Source organism: Taudactylus pleione, unplaced genomic scaffold (genome assembly GCF_031769625.1).
Source record: "Taudactylus pleione unplaced genomic scaffold, aTauple2 ptg000526l, whole genome shotgun sequence".
Taxonomy (NCBI): Eukaryota; Metazoa; Chordata; class Amphibia; order Anura; family Myobatrachidae; genus Taudactylus; species Taudactylus pleione.
Window position 1 is genome coordinate 400088 of NW_028284928.1, and position 14112 is coordinate 414199.

General features: G+C 51.9%; 1 protein-coding gene across 5 annotated transcripts in view; it reads left to right on the forward strand.

Moving 5' to 3' along the window:
• The window catches only part of CNGB1 (cyclic nucleotide gated channel subunit beta 1), a 189526-nt gene that overhangs the window by 20079 nt on the left and 155335 nt on the right, over positions 1-14112 (forward strand). For 4 of the 5 annotated variants that reach the window (XM_088450817.1, XM_088450813.1, XM_088450814.1 and 1 more), the window contains 2 exons: positions 1928-2021; positions 7232-7274. In XM_088450817.1, coding sequence (XP_088306943.1) covers positions 1928-2021; positions 7232-7274 — 137 coding nt within the window. Of the gene's footprint in view, positions 1-1927; positions 2022-7231; positions 7275-14112 lie in introns of those variants that run through there. The other variant, XM_088450816.1, reaches the window with a different exon arrangement.

Genomic DNA, 14112 nt, shown 5'->3' on the forward strand with positions numbered 1-14112 from the left:
ATGTCACATGGTAACGTGCCCCTGTGCTGGATGGAAGAGGGGCAGTTACTGTGTATGTCACATGGTAACGTGCCACTATGGTGGAGGAAAGAGGGGCAGTTACTGTGTATGTCACATGGTAACGTGCCCCTGTGCTGGAGGGAAGAGGGGCAGTTACTGTGTATGTCACATGGCAACGTGCCCCTATGCTGGATGGAAGAGGGGCAGTTACTGTGTATGTCACATGGTAACGTGCCCCTATGCTGGAGGGAAGAGGGGCAGTTACTGTGTATGTCACATGGTAACATGCCCCTATGCTGGAGGGAAGAGGGGCAGTTACTGTGTATGTCACATGGTAACATGCCCCTATGCTGGAGGGAAGAGGGGCAGTTACTGTGTATGTCACATGGTAACATGCCCCTATGCTGGAGGGAAGAGGGGCAGTTACTGTGTATGTCACATGGTAACATGCCCCTATGCTGGAGGGAAGAGGGGCAGTTACTGTGTATGTCACATGGTAAATTGCCCCTATGCTGGAGGGAAAAGGGGCAGTTACTGTTTGTCACATGGTAACATGCCCCTATGCTGGAGGGAAAAGGGGCAGTTACTGTGTGGGTGGGTAATATGCCCCTATGCTGGTGTGAAGAGGGGCAGTTACTATGTATGTCACATGGTAACATGCCCTTATGCTGGAGGGAAAAGGGGCAGTTACTGTGGTGTGGGTAACATGCCCCTATGCTGGAGGGAAGAGGGGCAGTTACTGTGTATGTCACATGGTAAATTGCCCCTATGCTGGAGGGAAAAGGGGCAGTTACTGTTTGTCACATGGTAACATGCCCCTATGCTGGAGGGAAAAGGGGCAGTTACTGTGTGGGTGGGTAATATGCCCCTATGCTGGAGGGAAGAGGGGCAGTTACTGTGTATGTCACATGGTAACATGCCCCTATGCTGGAGGGAAAAGGGGCAGTTACTGTGGTGTGGGTAATATGCCCCTATGCTGGAGGGAAGAGGGGCAGTTACTGTGTGTGTGGGTAATATGCCCCTATGCTGGAGGGAAGAGGGGCAGTTACTGTGTGTGTGGGTAATATGCCCCTATGCTGGAGGGAAGAGGGGAAGTTACTGTGTGTGTGTGTAATATGCCCCCTATGCTGGAGGGAAGAGGGGAAGTTACTGTGTGTGTGGGTAACGTGTCCCTACGCTGGATGATGCTGGAAGGAAAAGGGGCAGTTACTGTGTGTGTGTGTGGGAAACGTGTCTCTATGCTGGCGGGATGAGGGGCGGTTACTGTGTGTGGGTAATATGGCCCTATGCTGGTCAGAAGAGGCAAATAGATAGAGGCAGAGGCACAGAGATGACGGGTTACCAGTAGATGAGGGAGAGGCACAGAGATGACGGGTTACCAGTAGATGAGGCAGAGGCACACAGATGATGGGTCACCAATAGATGAAGCAGAGGCACAGAGATGATGGGTCACCAGTAGATGAAGCAGAGGCACACAGATGATGGGTCACCTATAAATGAGGCAGAGGCACACAGATGATGGGTCACCTATAAATGAGGCAGAGGCACACAGATGATGGGTCACCTATAGATGAGGCAGAGGCACACAGATGATGGGTCACCTATAGATGAGGCAGAGGCAAACAGATTACGGGTCACCAATAGATAAGGCAGAGGCACACAGATGATGGGTCACCTATAGATGAGGCAGAGGCACGCAGATGTCGGGTCACCTATAGATGAGGTAGAGGCACACAGATGATGGGTCACCAATAGATGAGGCAGAGGCACACCGAGGACGGGTCACCATTGCCTTGTATTGTAAATCACCTGGTTGATTCGAATTAATAGCTGTCATCGGGAATTGTTCTATCGGTCTGTATTGGTTGCTGGGGAAGGACCCAGTTGCGCTGCAGATTAGTAATTGGTGACGTCTCTCACACCCCAGCCAGGTGACCCTGCAGTGCTCCCCTGAATGTCTGGACAGCTCTGTTCTTGCACCGACAGAACCTGTAGAAGAGGCGAGCAGTCACTATATACAGGTACTAGTAATACAGAATAATGTAAAGGAATCTGTGAAGATTGTGCAGTAAAACAAGCTGATGTGTGGTGGCACTCACTGTCTGGGCATAGATCTCATACCCTCTCACAGCCTGCATTGGTGGGTATAGATCCCATACCCTCTCACAGCCTGCATTGGTGGGTATAGATCCCATACCCTCTCACAGCCAGCATTGGTGGGTATAGATCCCATACGCTCTCTGTCTGCATTGGTGGGTATAGATCCCATACGCTCTCTGTCTGCATTGGTGGGTATAGATCCCATACCCTCTCACAGCCTGCATTGGTGGGTATAGATCCCATACCCTCTCACAGCCTGCATTGGTGGGTATAGATCTCATACCCTCTCACAGCCTGCATTGGTGGGTATAGATCTCATACCCTCTCACAGCCTGCATTGGTGGGTATAGATCCCATAACCTCTCACAGCCTGCATTGGTGGGTATAGATCCCATACCCTCTCACAGCCTGCATTGGTGGGTATAGATCCCATACCCTCTCACAGCCTGCATTGGTGGGTATAGATCCCATACCCTCTCACAGCCTGCATTGGTGGGTATAGATCCCATACCCTCTCACAGCCTGCATTGGTGGGTATAGATCTCATACCCTCTCATAGCCTTCATTGGTGGGTATAGATCCCATACCCTCTCACAGCCTGCATTGCTGGGTATAGATCTCATACCCTCTCACAGCCTGCATTGCTGGGTATAGATCTCATACCCTCTCACAGCCTGCATTGGTGGGTATAGATCTCATACCCTCTCACAGCCTGCATTGGTGGGTATAGATCCCATACCCTCTCTGTCTGCATTGGTGGGTATAGATCTCATACCCTCTCACAGCCTGCATTGGTGGGTATAGATCTCATACCCTCTCACAGCCTGCATTGGTGGGTATAGATCCCATAACCTCTCACAGCCTGCATTGGTGGGTATAGATCCCATACCCTCTCACAGCCTGCATTGGTGGGTATAGATCCTATACCCTCTCACAGCATGCTTTGGTGGGTATAGATCCCATACCCTCTCTGTCTGCATTGCTGGGTATAGATCTCATACTCTCTCACCGCCTGCATTGGTGGGTATAAATCTCATACCCTCTCACAGCCTGCATTGGTGGGTATAGATCTCATACCCTCTCACAGCCTGCATTGGTGGGTATAGATCCCATACCCTCTCACAGCCTGCATTGGTGGGTATAGATCCCATACCCTCTCACAGTCTGCATTGGTGGGTATAGATCCCATACCCTCTGTCTGCATTGGTGGGTATAGATCCTATACCCTCTCGCAGCCAGCATTGGTGGGTATAGATCCCATACCCTCTCTGTCTGCATTGGTGGGTATAGATCCCATACCCTCTCACAGCCTGCATTGGTGGGTATAGATCCCATACCCTCTCACAGCCTGCATTGGTGGGTATAGATCCCATACCCTCTCACAGCCTGCATTGGTGGGTATAGATCCCATACCCTCTCACAGCCTGCATTGGTGGGTATAGATCCCATACCCTCTCTGTCTGCATTGGTGGGTATAGATCCCATACCCTCTCACAGCCTGCATTGGTGGGTATAGATCTCATACTCTCTCTCAGCCTGCATTGGTGGGTATAGATCCCATACCCTCTCACAGCCCGCATTGGTGGGTATAGATCCCATACCCTCACAGCCTGCATTGGTGGGTATAGATCCCATACCCTCTCACAGCCTGCATTGGTGGGTATAGATCCCATACCCTCTCACAGCCTGCATTGCTGGGTATAGATCTCATACCCTCTCACAGCCTGCATTGGTGGGTATAGATCCCATACCCTCTCTGTCTGCATTGGTGGGTATAGATCCCATACCCTCTCGCAACCAGCATTGGTGGGTATAGATCCCATACCCTCTCTGTCTGCATTGGTGGGTATTGATCCCATACCTTCTCACAGCCTGCATTGGTGGGTATAGATCTCATACTCTCTCTCAGCCTGCATTGGTGGGTATAGATCCCATACCCTCTCACAGCCCGCATTGGTGGGTATAGATCCCATACCCTCTCACAGCCTGCATTGGTGGGTATAGATCTCATACCCTCTCACAGCCTGCATTGGTGGGTATAGATCCCATACCCTCTCACAGCCTGCATTGGTGGGTATAGATCCCATACCCTCTCACAGCCTGCATTGCTGGGTATAGATCTCATACCCTCTCACAGCCTGCATTGGTGGGTATAGATCTCATACCCTCTCACAGCCTGCATTGGTGGGTATAGATCACATACCCTCTCTGTCTGCATTGGTGGGTATAGATCTCATACCCTCTCTGTCTGCATTGGTGGGTATAGATCCCATACCCTCTCGCAACCAGCATTGGTGGGTATAGATCCCATACCCTCTCGCAACCAGCATTGGTGGGTATAGATCCCATACCCTCTCGCAACCAGCATTGGTGGGTATAGATCCCATACCCTCTCTGTCTGCATTGGTGGGTATAGATCTCATACCCTCTCACAGCCTGCATTGGTGGGTATAGATCTCATACCCTCTCACAGCCTGCATTGGGGGGTATAGATCCCATACCCTCTCACAACCTGCATTGCTGGGTATAGATCCCATACCCTCTCACAGCCTGCATTGCTGGGTATAGATCTCTTACCCTCTCACAGCCTGCATTGCTGGGTATAGATCCCATACCCTCTCACAGTCTGCATTGGTGGGTATAGATCTCATACCCTCTCACAGCCTGTATTGGTGGGTATAGATCTCATACCCTCGCAGCCTGCATTGGTGGGTATAGATCCCATACCCTCTCACAGCCTGCATTGGGGGTTATAGATCCCATACCCTCTCACAGCCTGCATTGGTGGGTATAGATCCCATACCCCCTCTTTCTGTCTGCAGACTTTGCAGTGTTTTAGGGCTACATAATGATAGACTGTACTGGAACCTGCGCCACGTCCCAGACGTAACGCACTGTATTTATTCATGATGCCACGTTCTATTCTAACCTGAGCTTCCACATCACCTTTACTATATATTAATTGTCATTTTACCTTCATGTCTATGTGTTATTTATGTGTTTCATAGTCCCCTCACTCTACAGTGTAATATGTCGGCTCTAAAGAAAGGACAATAATTTTATGTGCAAATAAGAATCGGAAATGGTAATAATATACGTATTGTCTGATCCTGGACACTTCAGTCACCTGCGCTCACACTAGCTATGGCGCCAATGTCTGCGTCGCTCTGCAGGGCCGCAGCTAGACATCGTGCTGCCCTGGGTGAGAGAGTGTGCCCTCTATAAGAGATTCGGATGTTCTGTACTTCTCATGGTGAGCTGACCATTTAATGTGCCATCTGTCCGCAGTGCTGAGACAGATTGGGCGCCGTGCTTATTTCTTCTTCCAAGGTGAACGCCAATATGGGGGCGTAAAGAATCATAAATACTCTCTGGGAGAAATACATGTATTATAATCTGTGCAAATGCTCAGATTCAGTGGCGTAACTTCATCCCAGATGTCCGGAGGCAAGTTATAATTTGGTCCCCCCCCCCCCCCAAAAGCCGCTGACACTGTAATGTAGCAATTCGCATGCAGACAGGCTATAGATAGACGAAGGCAGCAGCTGGTGGTCTGACATGGAGCTCTCCACTAGTGTATGGGGGCTTCTCAGGTGCCCGGAAAGGGATGCCATGTGATGGTACACAGTTACAGCCCTAAGTGGGGTGAATATGTTGTGGACAATGGAGGAGGTGCCCCTTCAGAGCTGGAGCCCGGCGGAAGGCGCCTCCATTGTCTCCCATAGTTCTGCCCGTGCTCAGATTGCTGTCAACCACACTAAGGCAATATTACATGTGTAGGGGTCTCAGCACATAAGGGGCATGTGGAGAGGTCTGATGGCACATAAGGGGCAATTTGAAGAGTCTGATGCAGATAAGGGGCATGTTCAAGGTACTGATGGCACATAAAGGGCATGTGGAGGGGTTTAATGGCACAGAAATGGCATGTGGAGGGGTCTGATGGCATGTGAAGGGGTCTGATGGCATATAAATGGCATGTGGGGGGTCTGATGGCACATAAGGGGCATGTGAAGGGATCTGATGGTACATAAGAGGCATGTGGAGGGGTCTGATGGCACATAAGAGGCATGTGGGGTGTCTGATGGCATGTGAAGGGGCCTGATGGCACATAAATGGCATGTGAAGGGGTCTGATGGTATATAAGAGGCATGTGGAGGGTCTGATGGCACATACATGGCATGTAAAGGGGTCTGATGGCACATAAAGGGCATGTAAAGCGGTCTGATGGCACATAAAGGGCATGTGAAGGGGTCTGATGGAACATAAAGGGCATGTGGAGGGGTCTGATGGCACAAAGGGCATGTGAAGGGGTCTGATGGCACAAAGGGCATGTGAAGGGGTCCGATGGCACATAAAGGGCATGTGAAGGGGTCTGATTGAACATAAAGGGCATGTGAAGGGGTCCGATGGCACATAAAGGGCATGTGGAGGGGTCCGATGGAACATAAAGGGCATGTGGAGGGGTCTGATGGCACAAAGGGCATGTGAAGGGGTCTGATGGTATATAAGAGGCATGTGGAGGGTCTGATGGCACATACATGGCATGTAAAGGGGTCTGATGGCACATAAAGGGCATGTAAAGGGGTCTGATGGCACATAAAGGGCATGTGAAGGGGTCCGATGGAACATAAAGGGCATGTGAAGGGGTCCGATGGCACATAAAGGGCATGTGGAGGGGTCCGATGGCACATAAAGGGCATGTGGAGGGGTCCGATGGAACATAAAGGGCATGTGGAGGGGTCTGATGGCACAAAGGGCATGTGAAGGGGTCTGATGGCACAAAGGGCATGTGGAGGGGTCTGATGGCACATAAAGGGCATGTGAAGGGGACTGTTTGAAGTATGGGGATTCCTGAAAGAGTAAGTTACATCCCGCGTCTCACTCACTTCTAAGTGAACAGGGAAGAAGGAGGCAATGACGTGATTCTTAGTAGAGTTAGGAGCAAATAATAAAACGCTAGAAAGGACAATTTGCCCCTGGAAGAAACCATGTTGCAATGTATAGGGTGCAAATACATTTATTTTTGTTTGTACATGTAGGGGAAATACTGTGCAGCTTTGCTTTTACACTGACAACTAGACCTGAGGTAGCACTTCCATGTACTAACACTCTCTGATCACTCATTTCCCAGGCTCTGGAACAAGCAGTGGACGTTTTCTTAGTTGAAGAAACTGGTAAGAGAGAGAGAGAGAGTGTGTGTGTGCGCGCGTGTATATGTGTGTGTGTGTATGTGTGTGCGCTTGTGTATGTACAGTTTGTATGTGTATGTATATATATATATATATATATATATGTGTATGTATGTCTTTGTGTGTGTACAGTATGTATATGTGTGTATGTATGTCTGTGTGTATGTCTCTGTGTGTGTGTATGTCTATGTATGTATATGTTTACACGTGTATGTATGTACAGTATGTGTGTGTATATATATGTGTATGTATGTCTTTGTGTGTGTGTACAGTATGTATGTATATGTGTGTATGTATGTCTATGTATGTCTATGTATGTACAGTATGTGTGTATGAATGTGTATGTGCGTGTGTATGTATGTGCGCGTGTGTGTATGTACAGTATGTATATATATATATATATATATGTGTGTGTGTGCCCGTGTGTATGTGTACAGTATGTGTGTGTGTATGTGTATGTATGTGCGTGTGTGTATGTACAGTATGTGTGTGTGTGTATGTCTGTGTGTGTGTGTGCCCGTGTGTATGTATGTGTGTGTGTGTATGTACAGTATGCGCATGTGTATGTATGCGTGTGTATGTGCGTGTGTGTATGTATGTACAGTATGTGTGTATGTAAGTGTGTGTATGTGCGTGCGTGTGTGTGTATGTATGTGCGTGTATGTATGTGCATGTGTGTGCGCGTGTATGTATGTATGTGCATGTGTGTGCGCGTGTATGTATGTATGTGCGTGTGTCAGGTCTGTGGTCAGTGATATAACAGGACCCACTTTAGCTATATCTGATATGTAATATTGTTATTAGCCTGTACATATAGAGCCCCTCCACAGAATGGGGTGTGGTCCGTTCACATTGGGGGGCGTGTGTAATGCTGTCAGTGCACGAGGCGTGTCCCCATTATTTATAGCATAGGCCGCATCTCCAGATGGGACGTGGGGGGCTCCCCGACATACTGTAGCCTGACCCAGTTACCGCTAATGTCCCCCATAAGAGCAGCCGGCACCAGCCTATGCCAGGCCATGTAACAGCGACAACACCCAGCATGGCACCTCGGAATTCACCCCAGGAGAATCACCTCCATTTCATTGCAACATTATGTTTGTGGAACTAGAAGTCTCAGCAAGCCCTAGCAGCCATGAACTGCTGGTAGCACACACGTGCCTAATAGTAAGGAATGTCTGACTCATTTATGTGAAATTAATACCCAAATCCCTGTTCTCTCCGCCTGGTCTCTGCGCCTGGTCTCTCCCCTGACTCCATATGAAATCGTCTTGTTCTCCCTCCTGAATAATCCAACAGGATAACTCGGGGAGAGAACTAGATCCTAGCCGGGCCGCACTCTGATTGGGTGGAACATTGCTGTGTGTCTCTGGCTATTCTCCTACAGAGCCCTCTGCACACATTGGCTGCACAGCTGTGGCAGGAGCGAGGGGGCGGGACAATAGACGGCTCCCTATGGCTGTAGCTGGTGACACCAGGGATGCTCTCCCCTCTCCGCAGGTGGCGCTGTGTGCTGACCAGGCTGGGTCCCCTTATGGTGCAGGAGCCCAGGCCGCTGTGGGTCATTCTGCCGCAGGCTGCACATTGCAGGGAGATCCTAGTGGTCAGACCCTGTCCTGAGAATGGGGATGGAGTGAGAGGCAGATGTGGTACAGGTGCTGTACGGATGGTGCGGGTGCTATATGGGTGCTGTACGGATGGTGCGGGTGCTGTACGGATGGTGCGGGTGCTGTACGGATGGTGCGGGTGCTGTACGGATGGTGCGGGTGCTGTACGGATGGTGCGGGTGCTGTACGGATGGTGCGGGTGCTGTACGGATGGTGCGGGTGCTATATGGGTGCTGTATGGATGGTGTGGGTGCTATATGGGTGCTGTGGGTGCTGTATGGATAGTGTGGGTGCTATATGGGTGCTGTACGGATGGTGTGGGTGCTATATGGGTGCTGTACGGATGGTGTGGGTGCTATATGGGTGCTGTACGGATGGTGCGGGTGCTGTACGGATGGTGCGGGTGCTGTACGGATGGTGCGGGTGCTGTACGGATGGTGTGGGTGCTATATGGGTGCTGTACGGATGGTGTGGGTGCTATATGGGTGCTGTACGGATGGTGCGGGTGCTGTACGGATGGTGTGTTTGCTATATGGGTGCTGTACGGATGGTGTGGGTGCTGTACGGATGGTGTGGGTGCTATATGGGTGCTGTACGGATGGTGTGGGTGCTGTACGGATGGTGTGGGTGCTGTACGGATGGTGTGGGTGCTATATGGGTGCTGTATGGATGGTGTGGGTGCTGTACGGATGGTGTGGGTGCTATATGGGTGCTGTACGGATGGTGTGGGTGCTGTACGGATGGTGCGGTTGCTGTACGGATGGTGTGGGTGCTATGTGGGTGGTGTACGGATGGTGTGGGTGCTGTACGGATGGTGTGGGTGCTATATGGGTGCTGCACAGATGGTGTGGGTGCTATATGGGTGCTGTATGGATGGTGTGGGTGCTATATGGGTGCTGTACGGTAGTGTGGGTGCTATATGGGTGCTTTATGCGTGCTGTATGGATGGTACGGGTGCTGTACGGATGGTGCGGGTGCTATATGGGTGCTGTACGGATGGTGTGGGTGCTATATGGGTGCAGTACGGATGGTGTGGGTGCTATATGGGTGCTGTATGGATGGTGTGGGTGCTGTATGGATAGTGTGGGTGCTGTATGGATGGTGTGGGTGCTATATGGGTGCTGTACGGATGGTGTGGGTGCTGTACAGATGGTGTGGGTGCTATATGGGTGCTGTACGGATGGTGTGGGTGCTGTATGGATGGTGTGGGTGCTGTGTGGGTGCTGTACGGATGGTGTGGGTGCTGTACGGATGGTGTGGGTGCTGTACGGATGGTGTGGGTGCTGTACGGATGGTGTGGGTGCTATATGGGTGCTGTACGGATGGTGTGGGTGCTATATGGGTGCTGCACGGATGGTGTGGGTGCTATATGGGTGCTATACGGATGGTGTGGGTGCTGTATGGGTGCTGTACGGATGGTGTGGGTGCTATATGGGTGCTGTACGGATGGTGTGGGTGCTGTACGGATGGTGTGGGTGCTATATGGGTGCTGTACGGATGGTGTGGGTGCTATATGGGTGCTGTACGGATGTGTGGGTGCTGTACGGATGTGTGGGTGCTGTACGGATGGTACGGGTGCTGTACGGATGGTGCGGGTGCTGTACAGATGGTGTGGGTGCTATATGGGTGCTGTACGGATGCTGTGGGTGCTGTACGGATGGTGTTGGTGCTATGTGGGTGCTGTACGGATGGTGTGGGTGCTGTACGGATGGTGTGGGTGCTGTACGGATGGTGTGGGTGCTGTACGGATGGTGTGGGTGCTGTTTGGATGGTGTGGGTGCTATATGGGTGCTGTACGGATGGTGTGGGTGCTATATGGGTGCTGCACGGATGGTGTGGGTGCTGTATGGATGGTGTCGGTGCTATATGGGTGCTGTATGGTGGTGTGGGTGCTATATGGGTGCTGCACGGATGGTGCGGGTGCTATATGGGTGCTGTACAGATGGTGTGGGTGCTATATGGGCGCTGTACGGATGGTGTGGGTGCTATATGGGTGCTGTACGGATGGTGTGGGTGCTATATGGGTGCTGTACGGATGGTGTGGGTGCTGTATGGATGGTGCGGGTGCTATATGGGTGGCTTGGGTGCTTTATGCTTGCTGTACGGATGGTGTGGGTGCTATATGGGTGCTATATGGGTGCTGTACGGATGGTTCGGGTGCTATATGGGTGCTGTACAGATGGTATGGGTGCTGTACGGATGGTGTGTTTGCTATATGGGTGCTGTATGGATGGTGTGGGTGCTGTACGGATGGTGTGGGTGCTATATGGGTGCTGTACGTTTAGTGTGGTTGCTATATGGGTGCTGTACGGATGGTGTGTGTGCTATATGGGTGCTGTACGGATGGTGTGGGTGCTGTATGGATGGTGTGGGTGCTGTACGGATGGTGTGGGTGCTATATGGGTGCTGTACGGATAGTGTGGGTGCTATATGGGTGCTGGATGGTGTGGGTGCTGTACGGATGGTATGGGTGCTATATGGGTGCTGTACGGATGGTGTGGGTGTTATGAGTGCTGTACGGATGGTGTGGGTGCTTTATGCGTGCTGTATGGGTGCTGTACGGATGGTGTGGGTGCTATATGGGTGCTGTACGGATGGTGTGGGTGCTATATGGGTGCTGCACGGATGTTGCGGGTGCTGTACGGATGGTGTGGGTGCTGTACGGATGGTACGGGTGCTATATGCGTGCTGTACGGATGGTGTGGGTGCTGTACGGATGGTGTGGGTGCTGTATGGATGGTGTGGGTGATGTACGGATGGTGTGGGTGCTATATGGGTGCTGTATGGATGGTGTGGGTGCTATATGGGTGCTGTGGGTGCTGTATGGATAGTGTGGGTGCTATATGGGTGCTGTACGGATGGTGTGGGTGCTATATGGGTGCTGTACGGATGGTGTGGGTGCTATATGGGTGCTGTACGGATGTGTGGGTGCTGTACGGATGGTACGGGTGCTGTACGGATGGTGCGGGTGCTGTACAGATGGTGTGGGTGCTATATGGGTGCTGTACGGATGCTGTGGGTGCTGTACGGATGGTGTTGGTGCTGTACGGATGGTGTGGGTGATGTACGGATGGTACGGGTGCTGTATGGGTGCTGTACAGATGGTGTGGGTGCTGTACGGATGGTGTGGGTGCTATATGGGTGCTGTACGGATTGTGTGGGTGCTGTTTGGATGGTGTGGGTGCTATATGGGTGCTGTATGGTGGTGTGGGTGCTATATGGGTGCTGCACGGATGGTGCGGGTGCTATATGGGTGCTGTACGGATGGTGTGGGTGCTATATGGGTGCTGTACGGATGGTGTGGGTGCTATATGGGTGCTGTACGGATGGTGTGGGTGCTATATGGGTGCTGTACGGATGGTGTGGGTGCTATATGGGTACTGTACGGATGGTGTGGGTGCTGTATGGATGGTGCGGGTGCTATATGGGTGGCTTGGGTGCTTTATGCTTGCTGTACGGATGGTGTGGGTGCTATATGAGTGCTATATGGGTGCTGTACGGATGGTGCGGGTGCTATATGGGTGCTGTACGGATGGTGTGGGTGCTGTACGGATGGTGTGGGTGCTATATGGGTGCTGTACGGATGGTGTGGGTGCTGTACGTATAGTGTGGTTGCTATTTGGGTGCTGTACGGATGGTGTGTGTGCTATATGGGTGCTGTACGGATGGTGTGGGTGCTGTACGGATGGTGTGGGTGCTGTACGGATGGTGTGGGTGCTATATGGGTGCTGTATGGATAGTGTGGGTGCTATATGGGTGCTGTACGGATGGTGTGGGTGCTATATGGGTGCTGTACGGATGGTGTGGGTGCTTTATGCGTGCTGTATGGGTGCTGTACGGATGGTGTGGGTGCTATATGGGTGCTGTACGGATGGTGTGGGTGCTGTACGGATGGTGTGGGTGCTGTACGGATGTGTGGGTGATGTACGGATGGTACGGGTGCTGTATGGGTGCTGTATAAATGGTGTGGGTGCTGTTTGGATGGTGTGGGTGCTATATGGGTGCTGTACGGATGGTGTGGGTGCTATATGGGTGCTGCACGGATGGTGTGGGTGCTGTATGGATGGTGTGGGTGCTATATGGGTGCTGTATGGTGGTGTGGGTGCTATATGGGTGCTGCACGGATGGTGCGGGTGCTATATGGGTGCTGTACGGATGGTGCGGGTGCTATATGGGTGCTGTACGGATGGTGCGGGTGCTATATGGGTGCTGTACGGATGGTGTGGGTGCTATATGGGTGCTGTACGGATGGTGTGGGTGCTATATGGGTGCTGTACGGATGGTGTGGGTGCTGTACAGATGGTGTGGGTGCTATATGGGTGCTGTACGGATGCTGTGGGTGCTGTACGGATGGTGTTGGTGCTATGTGGGTGCTGTACGGATGGTGTGGGTGCTGTACGGATGGTGTGGGTGCTGTACGGATGGTGTGGGTGCTATATGGGTGCTGTACGGATGGTGTGGGTGCTATATGGGTGCTGCACGGATGGTGTGGGTGCTGTATGGATGGTGTCGGTGCTATATGGGTGCTGTATGGTGGTGTGGGTGCTATATGGGTGCTGCACGGATGGTGCGGGTGCTATATGGGTGCTGTACAGATGGTGTGGGTGCTATATGGGTGCTGTACGGATGGTGTGGGTGCTATATGGGTGCTGTACGGATGGTGTGGGTGCTGTATGGATGGTGCGGGTGCTATATGGGTGGCTTGGGTGCTTTATGCTTGCTGTACGGATGGTGTGGGTGCTATATGGGTGCTATATGGGTGCTGTACGGATGGTTCGGGTGCTATATGGGTGCTGTACAGATGGTATGGGTGCTGTACGGATGGTGTGTTTGCTATATGGGTGCTGTACGGATGGTGTGGGTGCTGTACGGATGGTGTGGGTGCTATATGGGTGCTGTACGTTTAGTGTGGTTGCTATATGGGTGCTGTACGGATGGTGTGTGTGCTATATGGGTGCTGTACGGATGGTGTGGGTGCTGTATGGATGGTGTGGGTGCTGTACGGATGGTGTGGGTGCTATATGGGTGCTGTACGGATAGTGTGGGTGCTATATGGGTGCTGGATGGTGTGGGTGCTGTACGGATGGTGTGGGTGCTATATGGGTGCTGTACGGATGGTGTGGGTGTTATGAGTGCTGTACGGATGGTGTGGGTGCTTTATGCGTGCTGTATGGGTGCTGTACGGATGGTGTGGGTGCTATATGGGTGCTGTACGG